The sequence below is a fragment of the Cuculus canorus genome, chromosome W (genome assembly GCF_017976375.1).
Source record: "Cuculus canorus isolate bCucCan1 chromosome W, bCucCan1.pri, whole genome shotgun sequence".
Lineage (NCBI taxonomy): Eukaryota > Metazoa > Chordata > Aves > Cuculiformes > Cuculidae > Cuculus > Cuculus canorus.
The window spans coordinates 11,017,351-11,041,638 of record NC_071440.1 but is presented as its reverse complement, the minus strand read 5'-3'; the positions used below and the strand labels follow the sequence as shown (position 1 = coordinate 11,041,638).

General features: G+C 42.5%; 1 protein-coding gene across 1 annotated transcript in view; it reads right to left on the bottom strand.

The window, feature by feature from the left end:
• Window positions 1–24,288, bottom strand: part of LOC128850216 (small conductance calcium-activated potassium channel protein 2-like) — a 108,052-nt gene that overhangs the window by 16,401 nt on the left and 67,363 nt on the right. Inside the window, exons 4-5 of the mRNA XM_054053211.1 lie at window positions 10,392–10,533; window positions 9,748–9,764 (exon numbers count right to left, since the gene is read on the bottom strand). Of these exons, the coding sequence (XP_053909186.1) occupies window positions 9,748–9,764; window positions 10,392–10,533 (159 nt within the window). The remainder of the gene's footprint in view (window positions 1–9,747; window positions 9,765–10,391; window positions 10,534–24,288) is intronic.

The following is a 24,288-nucleotide window of genomic DNA, read 5'->3' as shown; positions in this document are numbered from 1 at the left end:
CTGCCCCCGCCACTGCCGCATCTCCCATGGCAGCCACTGACCCCATCTGGAGCATGGAACGAGCAGCCCCGGAAAATTTGCAATGCCCATGGGATAGTCCTTTGTGATGGAAGGGCTGCAACAACTAAAGGCTATCGTATTGAAGACATTTAGAAATGTCCCTGACACTGGGACTCATGTACCATCTTTCATTAATATTCGACAAGGAGCTATGGAACCATGCATGAGTTTTCAGAGAAACTACAAGAAGCTCTAAATAAGCAGGCAGATGATACCTCCACTAGAGAAATTTTGCTTAAACAATTAGCCATAGAGAATGCAAATGCAGACTGTCAGAAAGTTTTACTGCCTTAAAGAATAGAAAGCCATCACACTGCAGTTCAGCTCAACCCTATGGCAGTTAAGGGCCCCCTAGGAAACGGACTTAGTGCACTGTTAACTGGATGATCATCTGTCACAAAGCAAGGATTGTTGGTTTCACTGGGACTGATTGATGCTGACTTTATGGGAACAATACAAGTAATGGTTTGGACGCCTATGCCTCCTTGCTTGATACCAAAGGTCACTAGAATTGCTTCAGTTGATTTGTTTTCAAGCAACTGTACCCTGTGCAGCAAAACACATATGGGAAGAAGGAGACTTTGGCCTGTGATTCTACGGACGCAGAAACTGCAAAAATCACAACTGACGTTAACCTGCAAAGTACGACACTCACAGAGCAACAAAGAACAATGTTTTACTGGTATTATAGACAGCAGAGCTGATGTGATAGTTTTTTCTTTAACAGAATGGCTGACAGATTGGCCACTGACCAAACTACTTACTGCTCTGGTGGGGGTGGAGGGAGTGACTAGCCCATGATGAAGTTTACGCTCCATAATCATATATGGACCCAAAGGTCATGTGGCAACTGTCAAACCATACATTCTGTCACTTCCCACTGTCTTATGGGGTAGAGACTGCGCAGCACAATAGGGTCTGACTTGGAGCATCCATTTTTAATGGGGGCAGTGCAGACCACCCTTCCTCTTACCTGGACTACAGATGAGCTGATTTGGGTGGAACAGTGGCCCCCCAGCAATGAGAAACTGCACCACCTTAAAGCTTTAGTGCAAGAACAATTACAAGCTGGACACATTGTACCAACTACCAGCCTGTGGAACATGCCTGTGTTTGTAATACAGAAGAAAAGCAGAAAATGGCGTTTATTACAAGATTTGCAAAAAATAAATGTGAGTATTGAGCCTATGGGACCATTGCAACCAGGAATGCCCTCATCGACAATGTTATCTCAAAACTGGGCCTTAACCATTATAGATTTGAAAGACTGTTTTTTTAACATTCCATTACATCCAAAGGATGCAATCAGTTTTGCTTTTTCTATTCCTTCTATTAATAGGGCAGAACCAAGCCAATGATATCACTGGACTGTATTGCTGCAAGGCATGTGTAACAGTCCAACAATTTGTCAGTGGTTTGTAGCAGAAGCTTTATCACTAGTTTGCGAATTATATCCTCAAGCCCTGATTTATTATTGTATGTATGATATTTTAGTTGCAGCCTCAACACCAGAACAGATGGCTAAAGCTGTAGCAGCTGTAACAGTAGCTGTTACCCAAGTAGGCCTTTGTGTTGCACCAAAAAAAATCCAGTATTTGGGATGGAAAATTCGAGAACAAACCATTCATCCACAGCAAGTTAAACTTTTATATTCTGCAAAGACATTGAACGATGTGCAAAAATTGTTAGGAGCCATAAATTGGGTATGCCCCTTGTTAGGCATCACTACAGAAGAATTACATCCTTTGTTTATGTTGTTAAAAGGAGATTCAGATTTAACCTCTCCCAGGCAATTAGACAAAGATTTTTTGTTGCGTTGGCGATGGTCGCTAAAAAGCTTAGTCAGAAACAAACATTTTGCAACTGTTTAAACATTCCGATTGAATTATATATTATTTCAGCCAAATTCCAACCGTTTAGAGTTTTAGCCCAATGGGTAGGAGGTGTGTCTGACAAATTTAGACCTTTAGAATGGATATTTTTACCACATTCCATATCCCACTGTGAGAGGAGCGAGCAAGTGGCTGTGTGGTGCATAGATGCTAGTTAGGGTTAAACCACAACAAAGGTTAAAAATCAGGCTTCGAGAAAGTCTAGCATTTGGGACTAGCTTTTCATTAAGGGCCCACTTTAAGTGATAAGCAAAGAGAAGTGCTTGCATCTCTTTAACCTTTAAAGGGTTAAGTTTGGGGGTTGGTCTTTTTGTCTTTTAAAATCTAAGACAAAGAATCATTAGCTGCCAGAGAAGCCACACTGAAAACAGCATTTGGTCATCAGTTTAAAAAAGTAAGGCTTGGAGAAAGTCTATACTCCTCGAAGTAAATATCTCTTGCATTTGCACTTTGTTCTTTCTTTGTTAAAGTTCCAAATGCAGTAGTTGTCCTGTCCTGAGAGGAGTTTGAGGTTTATGATGTCCCCACGGGGAGTCTGAGGGGATTTCTGGGTCCCCAGCACCCTTGCATTGTGTGTGGAGGGACCAGCTGGCAGGTGACAGAGGCGGGTGCGAGTTGGGCAGTGTTGGCGATCCCTGGGGCCAGATCAAACCATGGGAAGCAGCATATAACCAGCCCCTAGGGAGCGCCAGCGGCAAGGGCATGCAGAAAGGGAATGGCCCCTGAGGGGAGGGGCATGGCAGGTCCCAAGAGAAGGGCTGCACACTCTACCAGTTGTTGACTGCCCCCTGCTCTGCTTACCTGCAGGCTTAGGCTGCAGCCTCAATGGTCACCCCAACTAACTGGTGGCTGTGCAAGCCTACCCAGCAGCTTGAGGTCTCCAGGGAGTTAGAATTAGAAGGATTACATTTTTCAAAAAAATTACCATTTTATAAGTGAACTATTTTTCTGAGAACTATAAGGAGACTGTGACCTGCTGAAAGAAAATGGTGTCCACCTGCCACAACTGCAAAGCTGAGGCTGAAAAGCAAACAAAAGCACTACAGTTTACCTATGCTCATGTCTCCACTCAAACAGACCTCCAAAGGACTGAAATAGTTGTCTGGACTTTAGGTTGCATGGAGCTCAAGCACCTGGAAGTCCCCCCTAGCACCTGAAGGCAGCTGTGGATGTCATAGCTGCAAATGTGCTCATCTGGAAGAACTTTCTGGAGAAAAGGGCAACATTGAACCCATTTTTTCAGAAGGGTGAAAAGGAGGACCCAGGGAACTACCAACCTGTCAGTCTCACCTCTGTGCCTGGGAAGATCATGGAACAGATCCTCCTAGAAGCTATGTTAAGATGCATGGGACAGGGAGGTGATTCAAGACAGCCAGGATGGCTTCACCAAGGACAAGTCTTGCCTGATGAACCTAGTGTTCTTCTATGATGTTGTGACTACATCAGTGGACAAGGGAAGAGCTATGGATGTCATCTATCTGGACTTCTGTAAGGCCTTTGACATGGTCCCCCACAACATCCTTCTCTCTAAATTGAAGAGATATGGATTTGATGGGTGGACTGTTTGGTGGATGAGGAATTGGTTGGACGGTTGCATCCAGAGGGTCGATATCCAGATGGAGAGCAGTGACAAGTGGTGTCATTCAGGGGTCCAAATTGGGATGAATATCTTCATCAGTGACACAGAAAGGGGGATCAAGTGCACCCTTGGCAAGTTTGCAGATGACACCAAGCTATGTGGTACAGTTGACACACCTGAGGGATGGGATGCCATCCAGAGGGACCTGGACAAGCTTGAGAAGTGGGTCCATGTGAACCTCATGAGGTCAACAGAGCCAAGTGCAAGGTCCTGCATCTGGGTCAGGGCAATTCCCAGTATCATTACAGGTTGAAGGATGAAGGGATTGAGAGCAGCCCTGTAGAGAAGGACTTGACGGTACTGGTTAGTTTCTATAGAAGATTCTATAAAATAATTTTCACATTCCACTGCTCAGATATGATGTTTACTTATTTTTCTTTTGTTTAGGAATCTTAGAATCATAGAATCACCGGGTTGGAAAAGACCTCTCGGATCATCGAGTCCAACCATTCCTATCTGCCACTAAATGATGCCCCTGAGCACCTCGTCTACCCATCTTTTAAATACCTCCAGGGATGGTGACTCAACCACCTCCCTGGGCAGCCTGTTCCAGTGCCCAATGACACTTTCTGTGAAAATTTTTTTCCTGATACACAGTCTGAACCTTCCCTGGCGCAGCTTGAGGCCACTCCCCCTTATCCTATCACTTGTCACTTGGGAGAACAGACCAACACCCTCCTCTCTACAACCTCATTTCAGGTAGTTGCAGAGAGCAATAAGGTCTCCCCTCAGCCTCCTCTTCTCCAGGCTAAACAACCCCAGCTCCCTCAGCCCCTCCTCATAAGACTTGTTCTCCAGCCCCTTCACCAACTTTGTTACTCTTCTCTGGACACGCTCCAGAGCCTCAACATCCTTCTTGTGATGAGTGGCCCAGAAGTGAACACAGTACTCAAGGTGCAGTCTCACCAGTGCCAAGTACAGGGGCAGAATCACCTCCCTGGACCTGCTGGCCACACCATTTCTGATACAAGCCAAGATGCCACTGGCCTTCTTGGCCACCTGGGCACACTGCCGGCTCACATTTAGTCGGCTGTCAACCAACACCCCCAGGTCCTTCTCCTCCAGGCAGCTTTCCAGCCACTATTACCCTAGTCTGTAACACTGCACAGGGTGGTTGTGCCCCAAGTGCAGGACCCAGCATTTGGCCTCGTTAAACCTCATGTCATTGGTCTCGGTCTGTTCAGATCCCTTTGGAGATCCTCCTTACCCTCATGCAGATCGATAATTCCTCCCAGCTTAGTGTCGTCTGCAAACTTACTAAGAGTGCACTCAATGCCTTCATCCAGGTCATTGATAAAAACATTGAACAGGACTGGACCCACCACTGAGCCCTGGGGACACCACTTGTGACCAGCCTCCAGCTGGATTTAACTCCATTTACCACAGCTCTTTGGGCCTGGCCATCCAGCCAGTTATTAACCCAGCAGGGGTTAGGCCTGTCCAGGCCAGTGGCGGCCAGTTTCTGAAGTAGAATACTGTGAAAAACTGTGTCAAAAGCTTTACTGAAGTCCAAGAACACTACATCCACACCCTTTCCCTCAGTCACTAAGCAGGTCACCTTGTCATAGAAGGAGATCAGATTAGTTTGGTAGGACCTGCCTTTCATAAATCCATGTTGACTGGGCCTGATCACCTGGTTGTCTTGTGTGTGCTGTGTGATAGCACTCAAGATGACCTGCTCCATGACCTTCCCTGGCACTGAGGTCAAACTGACAGGCCTGTAGTTTCCTGGATCCTCCCTCCAGCCCTTCTGTGAATGGGCATCACATTTGCCAATCTCCAATGTAGTGGAATTTCCCCAGTCAGCCAGGACTGATGGTACATGATGGAAAGGGGTTTGCTGAGCACCTCCGCCAGCTCCCTTAATATCTTCAGGTGGATCCCATCCAGCCCCATAAATTTGTGAATAATGGCCGAGCAGGTCTCTAACCATTTCCTCTTGGATCGTGGTGAGGGTCTCCCCTTCCGTTCTATATCTTCTTCTGATACAGAAGATGGTGTATGGACCTGACGTTGTGGGTTAATGGCTCAAAGCAGGTGATGCCCCCCAGCCCACAGTGGCAAGACCTGAAATGCTGGAGACCATGTCTGGATGTGCCTGGTGCAGGGCATGACAGCATGTTACCTGTCTCCCCACCTGATCTGGTAAGGGGTGGGGACAGAGAGCTTAAAAATCTCCACAAAAGCCTGCAGCCTCGTGTCTTGTATCTATGTCTGGTGTCTGTGTCTTACTGTGTTGCATTGTGTGTGGACACCCATCATTTTCTGGAGCCGCTGGGCAAAGAAACGTGTTGCTACAAGCGGAATCCCTAAGGTGGTGACTATCTCTCATCTTTCCAATTTCTCTTGTAACTATTTCTCAAGTAATTATTTCTCTGTTTTCTCCTTTCCTCTCTTTTCTCCTTTTCTTCTTTTCTCCCTTTTCTCTTTCTCTCCCTTTTCTCTTTGCAACACATGGTGCTGCAGTAAGCTGTAGCGAGTAGTTTTGGTTTGATCTCAGTTTTGACTCGGCAGCATTAGGGCTCTCCATGCTGTTCGGTTAAGCAGATTGTTACAATGTTGCCAAGCATTGCTGAGTGACAGGCTCTTCCAGTGACTTCGGCTGCTGTGGTTTCTCTGTCTGTGCTCTGTCGCGTATGGGTTTTTTGTTCATTTGAATCCAGTGTTTTAAGGGCATGCACCTTGTTTAGTAAAAAGTATCATTTACACCCTCCTCCTGAGTGATTTTGGATCGCTCTGGCGCCATGCTGGAATAAAGACCTCACCTTTTTTTGAAGTGGGACATGACAGAAGGCACTCATAATTCTATTCATCAATCACTCTCCGCAAGCCTAATTCATGTATAGAGAACGTGGAGGGCATGTTTACTATCCAGTTTATCATCTACCTGGTCCATAGTCAGCTAGTCTGCATAGATTGTGTAGTCTGAATAGACTACTTCCTAGTGAAGTCTCATCAGAAAAACACTGATAGGTGATTTAAGGAGGTACTCAGTTTCTCTTGTCAGTATATGAACAGCCTCTGTGTTTAACAAAGTCACCAACCCTGTATTGTACGAGTTCAATATTTTCATTAAAGATTCCCATATCCAAGTGCTTTGCAAGATCAAAAAAAAAATTGTTCAATATGACAGAACATGTTGTTTAAATATTTACCTTATTTTTTCAAGAATAAAGATGGTTCACAGTTTTCTTTTTAGCTTATTTTATTTTTTCTAATATATTAATTAGATTTCTTTACTGACTTACTCTTAATGATTCTCAACTGCTTATTTTCTTTTAGTATAATCAGAATAATATCACAGAATCATACAATCATAGAATTGTTTGGGTTGGAAGGGACCCTTAAAGTCCAACCTCCCCCTGCAACGAGCAGGGACATCTTCAATTAGATCAGGTTGCTCAAAGCCCTGTCCAACATGACAACAATGTTTCCAGTGATGGGGCATCTACAACCTCTCCGGGCAATCTGTTCCGGTGTTTCACCATCCTCATTGTAAAAAAGAACGTCCTTATGTTTAGACTGAATCTGCCTTCTTTTAGTTTAAAACCATTACCCCTTGTCCTGTCACTACAGGCCTTGGTAAAAAGTATCTTTCCATCTTTCTTATAAGCCCCCTTTAGTATTGAAAAGCCACAAGAAGGTCTCCCCGGAGCCTTCTCTTCTCCAGGCTGAACAACCTCAACTCTCTGAACCTATCTTCATAGGAGAGGTGGGTTTTGGCCCTCCTCTGAACCCGCTTCTCTTCCCTGTGCTGAGGACTCCAGAGCTGGATGCAGTACTCTAGGTGGAGTCTTGTGACAGTGGAGTAGAGGGTCAGAACCACCACCCTCCACCTGCTTCTTCTCAGAAGCTTTCTCTTCTCCAGGCTGAACAACCCCAACTCTCTCAGCTTGTCCTCGTAGCAGAGGTGCTCCATTCCTTTGATCATCTTCATGGCCTCCTCTGGACCCATTCCAACAGTTTCATATCTCTCTTATGTTGGGGATTCCAGAACTGGACACAATATTCCAAGTAGGGGTCTCACGAGAGTGGAATAGAGGGGCAGAACCACCACCCTCCACCTGCTGGCCATGCTTCTTTTCGTTCAGCCCAGGATGTTGTTGGCCTTCTGGGCTGCAAGCGCACATTGCCACCTCATGTCCAGCTTTTCATCCACCAGTATCCACCACCATCTGCTTTAGAATTAATTCTACTAGGGAATTAAATTTTTCCTCTTGAAATAACATAGCTGGTTTGATTTTACTCATTACAGTTATTCAACATTTATTCTGTGTCTTTTAATTAGACTATCAATCATTCCTCTTGAAATAGAAATAGGTAAGTCTGTCCTTTTAGGATCTTATCTTTTCCACAATAAACATAATTACTTACTGTATAAGTTTCACCAGAGTAGCTGTTTTTAAAGAGTTATATTTAAGAACTATGAGCTTTTTGGTCTTGGAGTTTAGGCTGGAAGATATGTTCATTAATATGTTCACTGCTTCACACTTCATATCTTTCTGACCCTTTACAAAATGTCCTTTAAAATTTAATTATAGATCAGATTTTCATGACTGTTTTAACTACCATCACATACTAACTACCTGACCTCCTTTTTTTTTAAGAATGCTCTCTGTATCTGGAGGTATTTATCTCAAACTCATCACACGATCCTGACTATGTAAGTACGATTGAGTGTTTGGAGCCTTACTGCTTCAAATGTAGTTGCAAAATGCAAAAATCATAAAAAACAATCGATCAAAGACATGGTGAATATCATCTGTACCTTTTACAAACTAGTTTTCAAAGGGTTCTTGTTTCAGTTGTGAAAAAAAAAAGCTATGTGTGTAATCAGCATATATTAACCAGTACCATAGCTTTTCATTAAAGCAATGGAAACAGCTGCTGTAAATAATTGCATATCTGATTCCAAATGGTGCTGTCATAAGCAAAATGGCAAATACAGCTTAGAAGTTCACCTTCTGTGTGGTTCGTTCATAAGTGCATAGAAAAAAAAAAACTTGCAATAATCTGGAGACAGCTTCTGTTGTTTTATTTTTACCTTGTTTTCATCATAACAAAAATCACACAGACTACCCACAACCATTAAAATTTGAAGACCAGTCCAGATGCTGCTGTCATTTGCATCAATATAAACCCAATAATAGTGTGAAACCTATGAATGATTAGCATCAATACTAACATTTTCATTGCAGTTCTGCAAGGCTTGGAAACTCTTAAGATTTCTGTTACAGTAATTTTATTTTCGTACTGAAAATGCCAAGAATGCTGAACAATTTGTTTTGAGTAAATATTCAAGGCAAGTTAACCTAGAATTTAGCTATTATCAAGAGATCTGTTGTCAAGGATGTAGTCAGAGATGATAATGGAATAATGATCTAGTATCTGCATCTTGAAGCATTTACTTCTTATTTCTGAACAGTGTCTGGGAAGAAGTAAACAGGGTTCTGTATGTGTTCTGCAGATCCCTGTGGCAATATATGGTGCATGTTCTCTTTTTTCCCTAATGAACTTATGGCTACTTTTTTTATTCTGTCTGGCATCAAAATCCGGCTCAGAAGGAAAAACAAAGACAAATACCCCAAAAGACAGCAGATAGGAGTTTAGTCAACACCCTCTGAGTCATTCCTGTGCTTTCCACCTGTATTTTCAGCAGATTGCAAACTCTGTATTTAAAGAGATATGCATCTGACGCTACCAAAATTTACTGGAAGTCTTTCTCAATAAAGATCAATGACCTGAAACCTGTCATGTTAAAAATAAAAAGAAGCATTTGGGAAAAAAAGTATTCAACACTACAAAAATGCATTGTTCTATTTTATTCTCTGAACATAAAATACATACTTTTATAAACAACAAATTTACTAAAACATCTCAAAAAAGGAAAACTTCTTGCCACCACTTCTTTTCAGCCACAAGCCCAATATACTTGTTTTAATAGAAAGTAGATATTGAAGCTGCATTACTTTTATGTTCAATGGATCTTACTGCTATATATATTATATATGATGTCCATCCTGAACTTCTCAGTCACAGGGAAATTTACATGGGAGCTTGATACAAATAAAAACGGCAGGATCAGGAGCTTTTTTACTTCTAATTTACTGTAAATATGCAGAAATTTCCATTATAATTTATTGCCCTACTCCCTACCTAACTTGGACGAAATGCTACAATACAACAAAAATTGAAATTACATTTGAACTACAGCTAATAAATATATACTGAATATGCATGGTCTAACAATTAAATCAATGGTAACAAAAACTTTTATAATTAAAGCTGCACTACATAAATGCACATAAAGCAATGGGAAAGTATGGACCATATGTTATTAGACTTATAAGAAACAATGCAAAAAACTACACACAAGCAAAATGCTTCAGGAGACTAGCCACCATTGCAATTCTACACCTGCAAGTAACTTCATTAAGAAGCAAATATCAGAGCTGTAGGTTTGATATTAGGAGAGGTCCAATTACACATGTCCAAATGCAGTCATGAAGATGTGATATCCTAGCATTTAATGAGATACTCTATTGAGATTTTGAAGCCGAGTATGGCATCAGGGTGGAATTGTTTCTCCGTATTTTATTACGCAGCTCTTCATTCTACCTACAGAGGATGAAAGCCTTTCATTTCATTACCATGGAATGAGAGACCATGTAATGGTGCAAGTAAGCCTATATACTTTAAAAGTTATCAAATAAATATTTTTGTTATGACTACCATCAGTTTGGGGATTCATTCCAACAAACTTAATCCCATATCCAGTGAATAAATTCTGAAACACTCACCATGATTCCAGTGAGTAAACAGACTCCTTTCCCACAGTATGTATTAGGTACCATGTCACCATATCCAATGGACAGAAATGTTATTGAAATCAGCCACATTGCCCCAAGGAAGTTGCTCGTAAGGTCCTGCTGGTCATGGTACCTGAAAATTAAACAAAACCAATTTATTTATAATGAAAAGTTCTGTTAGATTTTCATGCTGCCAGAAAGAAATCTCACTAAATGATGTGTGGTGGATCGACCTTGGCTAACAGCCAAATGCCCACCCAGCCACTCACACCTCCCTGCTCATCAAGATGGGTGGGGGGAAGTAGATTTGTGAAATGACAAACAAAAATAAAAGCTGAAAAAACCACCACACCACCCCCCGCCCATTTACCAGGCTCAACTTTGCTTCTTCATTCCTGATTCTTCTACCTGTCCACTCTCAAGCACTGCAGAGGGGATGGAGGTTACAGTCAGTATATATGTACTAGGCTTGGTTAGGATAGAGTTAATTTTCTTGAAAGCAGCTCATAAGGTGCTGTGTTTTGAGGGTTTTTTTTTTACCAAAACAGTACTGATAATGCACTAATATTCTAGCTATTGCTGGTTAGTGTTTGTATAGCATCAAGGCCTTCTCTGTTTCTCACTCTGTCCTCCTGGTGAATAGGAAGAAGAATCGTGGAAGGAGGGGTTGCGCAATAGGAACTGGCTGGGCATCAGTCTGCTGATGACAGGTGATGAGTGACTGCCTTTGCATAACTTGTTTTGGGTTAGCTTTTTTTTTCTTCTCTTTCACTTATTAAACTGGTTTTATCTTGACTGTGCTGTTGCCAGTCATGATGTTTACTTGTTTGCTCTCAGTGATGGCTTATTTGGTCTCTCACTTGCTCCTTGGAGTGTTCCCTCTCTTGCTGTACATCAAACTGCAAACTCCAGGGCTTGTTAATGTCTGCTTTTGCTGTTTGCTGTGCTGTTTATCACTTTGTCGTGTTTTGACTGGGAAGAGCTATGATAAAAGCATTGGCCTGGAGCCTAATCTGGTGTTTGGTCCCTGCACTGCTGCCATTCCAGTACTCTGGGAAACATCTCATGAAGACAACTAGCAGTTACACTTTTCTCCTCCTCTGGGAGACACGTGGTGGGGAAAATGAAGAATGGCACTTCCCCTTTCTTCTCCACAGAAGATGTTTCCTGCCTTGTTGCAATGGCCCTTCAGTTTCTTGAACATTCCTGCATAACCAGAATGCTCATATTGGTGTGTGCCATAAATCTGATTTCAGATTTTCCCAAAGTTAACCAACTGCTCAGAAATGCCACACAGGGTTGTGCTCTGAGGCAGTTGAGGCCTGGGTGGCAAGGTGAGTGGGAGAATTTGGGCAGATGCTTAGAGTGATTTTCACCTCCGATGGTCTGGGATTTCACATCTGAACAGGCACGGAATCCTGTTGAAGTGGCAGACCACTGGAAAAAAGGATGTCTTGCCTATACAAAAGAGACACAACTTCTAGCACTGTGTTGGGGCATTGCCTATATGTACTGAGACTGTGTCCAGCAACCTCAAAGGTACGAGAGGGTCTCCAGACCCAAGGACATACAAACGGGCACTGTGGCTAAGCCAGAGACCCAAACCCCGACTATAACAGTCACTCCTGTAGTCAAGGAAAAACAACGGAAGCAGAGGTCAACTCAGTTAGTAAGTGAAGAAGAAGCGCCTCCTGAGAAGGAGCAGGAGGAAGAATCAGAAGATGCAGCTGGTTCTGCAGCAGAGCAGCCACAATAACAGGAGAGAGAAGAGACAGAATTCATAAACAAGTCAGAAAATACCTGATCCCTGTCCCTGACTAAGAAATGTGGAAAGATTATGTCTGCCAGCCAGGCAAGCAAATTGTCACCTTGTTGCTCCAGTGCTGAGATAGTGGAGTCAATAGTCAGGAATTAGAAGGTAGGGAAGTACAGCAGCTGGGATCCTTTGCTCAGGACCAGGTAACTGACAAAGGGATTGGAAGAGGAGCAACAATCCACAGCCTCTGGAAGCAGATTCTGTCGAGCATGAAGGCAAGGTATCTATCCCTTCAAGGGACCACTGTTGAGGAAGGTGTCCAGTATCTTAGGGACTGAGTGGTGGTAGAGGTGATCTACAGCAACCTGGACAACAACCAGGTCTCCAAAGATCCAGATGATGTCCATTGCATGTGGTCCATGTGATCATTGCAGCAGCTGAGACTCCCTGGTTCCCATCCATCAGCTGATTCATCTACTGGAGAGCCAAGGAGTGATCAGCAAGACTCACTCACCCTTTAATAGTCCCATATGTCCCATATGTCCAGTGCAAAAGTCTGACAGAGGGTGGAAGGTAACAGTGGTCTACTGTGGCCTGAATGAGGTCATGCCACCATTGAGTGTTGCCTTACTGAACATGCTAGAACTCCAATATCAACCAGAGTTGAAGGCTGCTGAGTGGTATGCTACAACTAATGTGCCAGTGCATTTTTCTCAATTCCTTTGGCAGCAGAATGCAGGCCACAGTTTGCTTTCACATGGAGAGGTATCCAATACACCTGGAATAAACTGCCTCTAACTTTTCTAGGTGTTGTGGGTTTCCAGAGAACATATATTCTGAGTTACAGTCAGCTTGTGAACCCTCTCTATCTAATAACCTAAAAGAAGAGCTGTTTTGACTGTAGTCCTGAGCAGTGACAATCTTTTCAACAGATTAACCAGGAGACAGTTCATGTGGTAGGTCTTGGGCCAGTCCAGGCAGGACCAGACACTTGAGGTTGACCTCTGAATTTAGAGCTGGGAGTATAGAGGATTTGAGGCCTGCTACATGCTGACTAATAAAAGATATATTAGCAGCATATGAAGAGGTTCAAATTGCTTCAGAAGTAGTACAGAAACACGGCTCCTCTTGGTACCACTATTGCCTGTGCTGAGCAGGATGTTTAAAGGAAGGAGGAGGTCTACATGACGAATAGCAGAAACCATGAAAGGAAAAGGTGAATCGAGTCAGTTAGCAGAAGTGAAAGCCATCAAACTAGCTCTAGAGATTGCTGAAGGGGATAGATTACTCTATCTCTGTACTGACTCATGGATGGTGGCTAATGCCCTGGGGAAGGGGGAGGGGTGCTACAGCAATGGAAAATGACCAGCAGGCAGCACAGAGGTAAACCTGTCTGGGCTGTTGCATTGTGGCAAGACATCACTGCATGGGTAGAAAACACTGCTGTAAGGTAAAGATACATCATGTAGATGCTCACATGCCCAAGAGCTATGCCACTGAAGAACATCAAAACTATGAGCAGGTAGTCCAGGCTGCAAGGATTGAAGTGGCTCAGGTAGACCCAGACTGGGAACATAAAGGTGAGCTACTTGTAGCTCAGTGGGTCCATAAAACACTGGGACATCTAGGGAGAAATGCAACATACAGATGGGCTCGTGACTGAGGAGTGGACCTGACCATGGAGGTCATGCAGGTCACTCGTGAATGTTAAACGTGTGCCGCAATCAAGTGAGACACATAAGTAAAGTCTCCCTTGAACAGGGGATGGTGGCCGGGATATCAGTATGGGGAGGCCTGGCAGATTGATTATATTGGACCACTGGCACAAACGCGCCAAGGCCAGTGCTACACGCTCACCATGGTGGAAGCAACTACTGGGTGGCTAGAAACATACCTTGTTTCCACCAATTGAAACACCAGCCTGGGCCTGGTGTTGGAAAACGTTAATTTAGCTGAAGAATTAGCGCTCAATTAAAATAAGATTAAAATCATAGGTTATGTATATTGTATTTAGCATTTGATATATATTGTGTTTAGCATTTAATTTTGTTGATCTTTATAGTTAAGTATGTGCAGACTTTGTGTCTGTCTCTGCAGACAGTAAGTTTTCTCACAAACCACATATAACCTTCAGAAGTACATGGTATTAGGGAGTGCTTAGAAAGTATGTACTAACAACCTTATCTGAGCACAGCCTACGCTTTTACTAACAACCTTATCTGAACACAGCCCACATTTGTGAAGGCCAGAAGCATACCAAGGGTAGTCAAGTGAAGATACGGAAATGCTGGTGTCCACACAAATGATGAGACAATCCTCAAATACATATGCATGAAGAAATGATGTAATCTGTTGAATATACATTAGATTGCGAAACACTTAAGGGTTAAATTGCAGACGCGCCAGGATCGTCTTTGAACCTGATTTGGGTGTGCATACCCCTGGTTCCCGGGGCCTCGAAATGAAGCACCACATATAACCCTCCTGGAATGGTTATGTGTTTGTCTCTACGCTAACAGTTTTGGTGACTCAGATGGGACCTTGCAAGCATTGCTGAGGTGGCTCGCGCCGTCCGTAAGACAGTAGCGAAGGCTCTGCAGGTTCGGCAACAGTGGTCTGGTTTTGTATTTTCGGTAATCTGTATTATTCGTAATCTGTATTATTCGTTCCGCAGGTTCGGCAACTGTATTCTGGTCTTGTATTTTCGGTAATCTGTATTATTCGCTACATGGATTTTTGTTTAGTTTTTGTTGTTTGGTGTTGGTCTGGACTGTTATAAAATGCCGCCGATACCCAGGTCATCACCGTTAGGGTGTATTTTGATGCATTGGAAAGAGGGGCGGTTTGGGCAAGACATGCAAAAAAAAGAAATTGGTTGAGTATTGTAATGTATGGTGGACACAGTATAATGTAGAGGATCAGGTTTGTTGGCCAGAAAATGGAACTTTAGACTATAATACCATCCTACAATTGATGTTATTTTGTAAGCACAAGGGCAAATGGGATGAAGTACCATATGTAGAATTGTTTTTTATTTTAAGAAGGAAAGAGGAATGGAAAAAGGCGTGTGGGATAATGGCTGTCAGCATAAAATCGGATGAGCGATGTGAGGGATGTGTGACTGAGAAGAAATGTATGAAATGTCTGGCAGTGGAAAATGCTTTGCAGCATAAGGAAGATGATGATTTTGATTTATTAGTGGCTCCGTCGGCCCCACCAGCCCCCAGAGATACTGGGGTAAGAGGCGATGGGGAGGATGAAGTAGAAATAGATAGAAAATATGGGTGCGAAGAGGAACAGGAGTATCCCACTACCCCAATACCCCACCGAACACAGCAGAGGGATATACAAGTTAGACAGCAGGCATCCAGTGCAATATTAGCACCGCTTCAGCAAGGGGTTGGGGCAGAAGGACCCGTGTATGTTAAAGTACCTTTCACTCCAGGAGATCTGGTACTCTGGAAACAATCTGCTGGAACTTATCGGGAGAACCCGAGTAAAGTGGCACGAGTTGTAAAGATGATTCTGAAAACTCGGAATCCTGATTGGGATGATATACAGGTGTTACTGGACACCCTAATGGACTCTACAGAGAAGGAAATGGTGTTGAGAACTGCGCGCGAGCAGTTTAGAGACTGCTTGGAAAGTATACAATAATCGTGAGAGGGAGAGTTCTCAAAGACAACAGCGACATCTGCTGGCGGTGATGCAGGGCAGAGCCCAGAACAATCCTGGAGGTGGAGGTAGAGGAAAAGGCTTGATACGTGGACGAGGAAGGGGGTTTGGATTTAATTACTTGTCTAATGACTTAGGATCAAGGTTGAATAAATTGGGTATTAACCAATGTGCACATTGCAAGCAGGAAGGACATTGGAAAAATGAGTGCCCGCAGAGAATGAGGCAGAATTTGCAGCCAGGAATCCCATTCGGAAACACCGAGGTGGCCAAGGCAATGGTTCTGGGAGAGTATGGGAATCAGAGCTGACTAGAATCAGGAAAGGATGAAACCCTAGTGAAAGTAAGGCTAGGGGGGAAAGAAGTGCAATTTTTAATAGATACTGGTGCAACATACTCGGTTCTAAATGATTTATGTGGACAGATAGGGAAAAGGACAACCACAATAGTGGGAGCCACAGGGAAAGAGGAAACCCAGCCATTCATGAGACCCCTGGAACTACGATTCAGAGGAAAGGAAATATGGCATGAATTCTTGTATATGCCTGATTGTCCAATCTCTCTGTTGGGACGGGATTTATTATCTAAATTAAATGCAAGAATTGTCTTTGAGGATGGGGAATTAATTATGCAAGTTCCAGAATCAAAGTCAGGGCAGATACTAGTGTTGAAGGAAAATCCAAAAATTCAAGTACCCAGAGAGGTAGAAGAGGCATTGATCCCTACAGTATGGGAAACTGATATACCAGGGAAATCAAAAATGGCTCAACCAGTAGTAGTAGAATTGAAGGAAGGAACGAAACCAGTACGGATAAAACAATATCCCATAAAATTAGAGGCCCAATATGGAATAGTGAAAATTATTGTAAAGTTCTTAAAGTTTAGAATATTAGAAGAATGTGAATCAGAATATAATACCCCAATTTTTCCAGGAAAGAAACCAAATGGAGAATATAGATTGGTACAGGTTTTAAGGGCTATTAATGAAATCATGAAAGATATACATCCGGTAGTAGCTAACCCATACACATTGTTAACATCTGTGAAGAAGAAATACAAATGGTTTACAGTAATTGATTTAAAAGATGCCTTCTTCTGTATTCCCCTTGACAAAGATAGTAGAAAATTCTTTGCTTTTGAATGGGAGAACCCGCACAATGGACAAAAAATGCAGTTGACATGGACAAGGCTTCCACGAGGATTCAAGAACAGTCCAACGCTTTTTGGGAACCAGCTGGCAAAAGAATTGGAATCATGGACAATTCAGGAGAAAGTTCAGGAACTTCAGTACAGCAAGCAGAAATAATAGCTCTCACGAGAGCCTTGGAATTGAGCAGGGATCAACGAGTAAATATATGGATGGACTCAAAATATGCATTTGGAGTGGTTCATATACATGGAGCACTATGGAAAGAACGAGGACTCTTATCTTCGCAAGGTAGGAATATAAAATACCAAAAAGAAATTCTGAATTTGATAACTGCTGTACAGTTACCCAAACAGGTGGCGATCATGCACTGTAAAGCACATCAAGGAGGAGATTCCAAAATAGCTGAAGGGAACACGTTGGCGGACCGGACAGCTCGACGGATTGCACGACAGGTATCAAATATGATGGCCTTAATACCCACGAAGGTAAGCCCTTTACAAAATTATTTAACGCAGAAGCCAAAGTACTCGGAGGAAGACAAGAAATTAGCTAGACTAATGGAGGCCCAGTTGGGTTCAGATGGATGGTACCTAACTGCAACTGGACAAGTGATTGTACCACCTACCATCATGCGGACAGTTTTACAGACAGAACATCAGAAATGTCACTGGGGAGCAGAAGCTTTAGTGGCATATTTAAAGCGCAGCATAATCTCGACACAGATGCTAACAATGGCAAAGTCAATAAATTCGAAATGTGAAATCTGTTTGAAGAACAATTCGGTGGTTAGAAAAAGAATAGAAATGGGACATATCAAAGTAGGTATGGAACCAGGTGATTATTGGCAGATTGATTTTGAAGAATTGCCTAAAAGTCAAGGATACAGATACATTGTCCCGAGGAACTTGGAATCAAACAGGTATGGATGGGAATTGCAGGGAAAATGGAAATCTAGAGGCAAGGTGTCAAATAAATTCTGTTTACGAAACCCCCTTCAGGATCATGGGATAAAGGCAGGACATGCATATTATCAGATTCCTCTGGGCAGTGATATACTTATCTACTGCCTATTAGACGATCCACGACCTAGGGAGTTTGGATGGACAAGGAATGGGAAGGAAATCCCAAATGATGGCAGGCATCTAACAGAATTAAGATTAGGAGGAATGTTAGTTCAGACTATTAGACGAATAGATGAATCACATATGGGAACATACAGATGCCAATATCAGAATGAAACTGCTTCTGGATATAGTGAAATAAAGGTCGCTAGGATTAGGATGAAACAGGCAACAACCCAAATAATTCAGGCTCCCCAAAACGATCCAGAAGAGAATTTGGTGATAGGTTTAATCAGAGATTTTGCGAAAATGCAAAACACTAGTAGTATTACGGCATGTTTACCCTTGCCGAAAATGGCTGGGGAACCAATAAAATGGGGTATAATGACTTTTCCCCTTCCAAAAGGTAAGGGAAACAAGACAGTATGTAAGCAGGTGACTAAAATTGTACAAATAAAATGAAAAGAATATGTTAAACAAGAATGGAGAAGTCCAGGAAGACGCAATGATTGTCAAAAGTTATTAAATCATCAGTTCATAAAGATTGGACGATTTAAGGATGTAGGATGGTGTAAATATGATATAATTAAAGAAACATCAACACCGCAGGAAGAAAGGGAATGGGTATGCCAGGAAAAGGATGGGCCGGAATCAAAGTGGGATACAGTTTGGTCGACTAGTATTTTACAAAAATTTCAGTATGGAGGTGACACACCTTGGTGTTTCAGATGGACAGGGAAACAGAGTGTAACAAATAATCTAACATTATTGGCAGTTAACAAAGTCAGCCGGGATATCATTGAGAGTTTTTCTTGGTGGAACTGCTCTAAGGTTTTTGATTGTGACATGGACCCTGGACAGATAACAATTCCTCCTGTAAGAATGGCTTTAATAACAAGATGTGCATGTTGAGGTCTGAAAGTTAACGGAAAAGTAATACAGGTCCCAGCAAGCGAAACAGATTGTAGATATTCGACAATACATAGTATGGGCAACTTTGTGTGGGCAGCTAACGATGGAACCTGGACTACTCACCTCCCAATGATAGGACCAGTGCAGGAAATAACTTTGGGCTTACCTACCCTATGCCCGATTTGGAAGCGATCCCCTTTCAAAGGTAAATTGGAAACCTTGCAGATTCGAACTAGGAAAGATATAAACGATGATATTAAAGATATAGATGACACTTGGCAAGAACCTTCAACTGGGGTTAAAATAGGCTGGGCATTGGAATCTCTTTTTGCTCAGGTAGCTGCATATCGTAATAGGGAAATGATTTACAATTTAACTGGAAAAACTGAAAGGTTAGCCAGAGTAACCAAGAAGGGATTCAGGGATCTAAATTTGCAATTGCAGGCAACAACAAAAATGACCTTGCAGAACAGAATGGCATTAGATATATTGCTATTAAAAGAACAAGGGGTATGCGGATACCTTAAAGGCTGGACCGATCATTGCTGTGTACATATACCAAATGTAACTGCAGACATAGAATATGATATCTCACAACTCGGGAGATAGAAAGGGAGGCTGAAAGAGAAAAGGAGATAATTGGTCACAATTGGATTGGGGAACTGTTTAATGGATTAGGAATCCATCTTACTGGCTGGATTCAATCCCTGGCTGAAACACTATTCACCTTCTTGCTTATCTTTCTTGCAATTTGTCTGGTATACCTGTGTATCCGAAAGGAAATTGTTCTTAAAAACAATTGGACGCACAGAACACTGGAAAGGTAAGTTCTCTGACAATACAGTACCCCAGAAAGAACTGAATCAGAAAACGGACTCATTTCTGAAATAACCTCATAGACTCCTGGGCCAAGAAGCACAGCATTGACTGGGTGTATCTCATCCCCTATCACCCACAAGCCTCCGGAAAGATCCAACTATATAGCAGACTGTTAAAGACTACATGGAAAGCATTGGACACTAGGGACATGAAAGCACTGGGGTATAGATTTAGCAGAAGCCACTTGGCAGGTTAACATCAAAGGATCTGCTAACCACCCTGGTCCTGGCCAATCAAAGCCCCTACATACTGTGGGAGGAGTTAAGGTCCCTGTAGTGCATGTAGGGAAGTGATTGGAAAAGACAGCTTGGGCTGCTCCTCCCATGGGAAACGGCAAGCCCATTGGTGGGATTGCTTTTGCTCAAGGACCCGAGTGTACTTGGTGGGTAATGAGGAAGGATGGGGAGACCAGGTGTGTGCCTCAAGGAGATTTAGCCTCAGGGGAAAATAATCCTTTATATAAGTCGTAGGTTATAGGAAGTACACCATCAGGAACCACCTGAACCAACAAAGAATGAGCCTCACAAGGAACCAGGTGAGTGCGGCGGTGACATAAACAAGCTGGTCTTGGTGCCCAACAATCCAATACACTGCTTCTCCTGTCCTGAGCACCTATCTTGACAGATGTGGCCCAGGTCATTCAATGTTGTACTGGGTCTGGCTGGGATGGAGTTCACTTTCCCCATAGCATTGAGGTGCTTAGGGATACGGTTTAGTGGTGGAGTTGGCAGTGCTAGGCTAAGGGTTGGACTCAAAGATCTTAAAAATCTTTTCCAACTTAAATGATTCTATGATTCCATGATAGCAGCCCTCATTGTGGGAGCAATGCCAAGTATATGGAAGATTAATTAGGACTAATGATGAAAGCCAAAATATACATGATCAGTTTAAAAAAGCCCCAAATGGCTCTGAGGCTGAGGACCCTTTTAGTCCTGGGCCAGTTAATTCACAGAATGACTCAGACTTATACTGTCCATTATCCCCTTCTGCTTTGTCAAAAACCTCACCTCCACCACCATTAACTCCTACACTGCCCAAGGCTCCTACTAATCCCTTTACAGAGGAGTCGACAGAGGTAAAATCAGTAATGCAAAAGTGTAAAGAAGAAGCTATGAAACAGGGTGAATTTATTTTTGCCTTCCCTGTTATACATGATGCAAACCAGCATTCAGTTTATGAAACTTTGCCCTACCAACTTTTCAAAGAGCTTAAAAAATCTGTTATGGACAATGGAGTACAAAATGCATTCACTGTAGGAATAATAGAGGCAGTAGCTACAGCATATATAATGACACCATGGGATTGGAAAATATTAATGAAAACAGTATTATCCTCAGCACAATATGCCGTTTGGCTATTAGAATATAATGGTTTAGTAACAGAGCAAGTGATGGACAATTTGACCATGGGAATACCAATTCATAAGGATATGCTAACAGGTACGGGACAATATATACCTATACAAGCACAAATAGCCCTTGATAGGTGAGTTTTTTAACAAGTCTCACGTATTGCTGTAGCTGCATAGAAATGAATGCCTGACTTTCAACAACCTTCACGATCTTTTGCAACAATAAGACAAGGTTCTCAGGATCCCTATATGACCTTTATACATAGATTGCAAGGGGCAATTACAAGGCAAGTAGATAACCCTGAAGCAGCTAAAGCCTCGTTATTTCAATTAGCTTTTGAAAATGCAAACACTGACTGTCAAACAGCACTATTACAACTGAAAGGAAAAGTGACTTACCTCGGAGACTATATTAAAGTATGTCAACATATTGGAACCGAAACTCACAGAGCATCAGTTCTCACTGCTGAATTAGCTCAATTGCAAATTAATCAGGATACTATTAAATGTTTTAATTGTGCAACACAAGGACACATAAGCAGAGACTGTCCTTACAAGCGGCAGATGTCTAAATACAATAAACCTAAACAGATATATCCCCAATGTCAGAAAGGATATCATTGGGCTAATCAATGCCAATCTAAATTTGACAAAAATGGGCACCCTCTCTTGGGAAACGGGAAGAGGGGTGCGCAGCCCAGTGCCCCTCAAACCAATGGGGTATTGAATGCTCCTGTACAATATACTCATGCCCCACCTCTGATAAATGCTCAGTCTTCAACCTTTCAGCCATTACAACAGGCAGTGCCAAATTGGATTGTAGGGTGTTCAATTATTTCAAAACAAACTTTATATGTATTACCGAGAATAATTGACTCATACTGTATAGGTCAGACTGAGATAATGCTAGCTGCCTTTCAAACCCCATGCTGCATGCTAATAAATCAGAAGGTTGCACAAATAATTTTGTTACCTTCTTCTGTTCCCCAAAGTTCCCCTCGGATTTGAGAGCAGGGACGATTTGGCAGTACTAATTCTGCCCAGGTATCTTGGGCTCAGCAAGTCACAGCAAAACAACCTACACTTACAATTAACATACAGGGAGAAACATTTACAGGACTATTAGATACTGGAGCTGATGTTTCTATAATTTCTCAAACTGAATGACCCCCTCAGTGGGATCTTGATGTAGCTTTCACTACTGTTACAGGCATAGGTGGGATACAAATTCCTGTGAAGAGTGCCAAACTATTACCAGTGACAGGACCAGAAAATTCACAAGCATGGATTCAACCACATGTAATGCCGACACCGATAAATTTATGGGGAACAGATTTACTAAAGCAATGGAATGTATCTATGACTACTACAGAAACAAATTTATCCTAAAGGTCACTGATCTAAAGCCCCTCCTCAAACTATCTTGGCTGACAGAGAAACCCATTTAGGTTGATCAGTGGCCTCTTAAAGGGGAAAAACATGCTCAAGTGCAACGTTTAGTAGCAGAACAATTGGAGGCTGGACATATTGTTCAATCTAATAGCCCATGGAATGCTCCCATAGTTGTCATTCCCAAAAAAGTCTTGAAATTGGCAATTACTGCATGATTTAAGAGCTAAAAATGCAGTAATGCAGCCAATGGGCGCCGTACAGCCCGGACTACTGAATACAGCTATGTTACTCGCTGATTGGTACCTTTGTATCTAAAAGATTGTTTCTTTACAATTCCCCTACATCCAGATGATTGTAAATATTTTGCATTTTCAGTACCTGCTGTGAATAATACGGAGCCCATGAAAAGATATCACTGGACAGTATTACCACAGGGCATGATGAACAGCAGCCACAGACTCCTTCACAGCAGTTGCTTTAACCCTTGATTATGCAAGAGCCTCACATTCCTTTTTTCACCAAAAAGCTGCAGGTCCAAGCAAACAATTTAAAATTACTCTTTCCCAAGCTAAAGATGTAATTCAGGCATGTCCTGAGTGCCAGCCCGTGACTCTGTTACCTAAACATCAAGGGATTAAACCCCGTGGACTTCATTCAAATGAAATTTGGCAAACAGATATAATGCGTCATATGCCTTTTGGCTGCTTACATTATGGTCATGTATCCATAGATACCTTTTCGAGTGCTATATGTGCCTCTGCTCATGCTGGTGAAAAGAGGCAGGATGTCCGTCGACACTGGACTCGCTGCTTTGCTATGCTTGGAATTCCTAAACTAATAAAGACAGATAATTCCCCTGGATAAACTTCTCAACCCACCTCTCTTTTTTGCAACAACAGGGCATTGAACGTGTTACAGGTATACCCCACAACCCCACTGCTCAAGCCATCATTGAGCGTAGGCATTCAATTTTGAAAAAAATGTTATTAAAACAAAGAAGGGGGAATATACCCACCCCCACCCCCCCCCGGAACAATTAGACAATGCTATCTATACCCTCATTTTCTAAAATGCCAATTTGGTTTCTGGTAGAAATATAACTGCTGCAGAAAGGCATTTTTCAGTTTTTCAGAAATTATCACATCGTCCAAAGGTTATGTACAAGGACCCTATGGCAAACAATCATTGGAGTGGACCTGATGAACTAATAACATGGGAGAGAGGGTGTGCCTGTGTTCTTCTTCCCTCAGGACCTCGATGGTTTCTGGCACGATATATTAAGCCCTACCATGAGCTGGAAAAATGTGACCCAGAATCAGATGCCTCAGATGGAGAAGTTGAACCTGAATGAAGATAAAAGACCACAGAAACAAAAGAGAATAGTGCAAGATGATCCTATCACCTGGGGAAAACTGAAACAACTATAACAAAGTACAAGTACCATGGTCATAGCTGCGGGTGTACAACCTACCCCAGCAAACACCTTTCTGGCAAACACCTTTCTGGCATGTTTAGCCATCGTCATAAACAACAGTGCAGTAAGAATGTTAAAATGCTAAGGCAGAAGCTAAAAAGCTCTTAATAACTGTACATTATGATGAAGAAGTTATAAAGCGGGTAATAGAATGAATTAGGAGAATGGGAGAACACCATTGGTGGGAAACTTTTTTTCGTTGGTCCCCCACAGCCACTGGCATCTTCAATGCATTTCT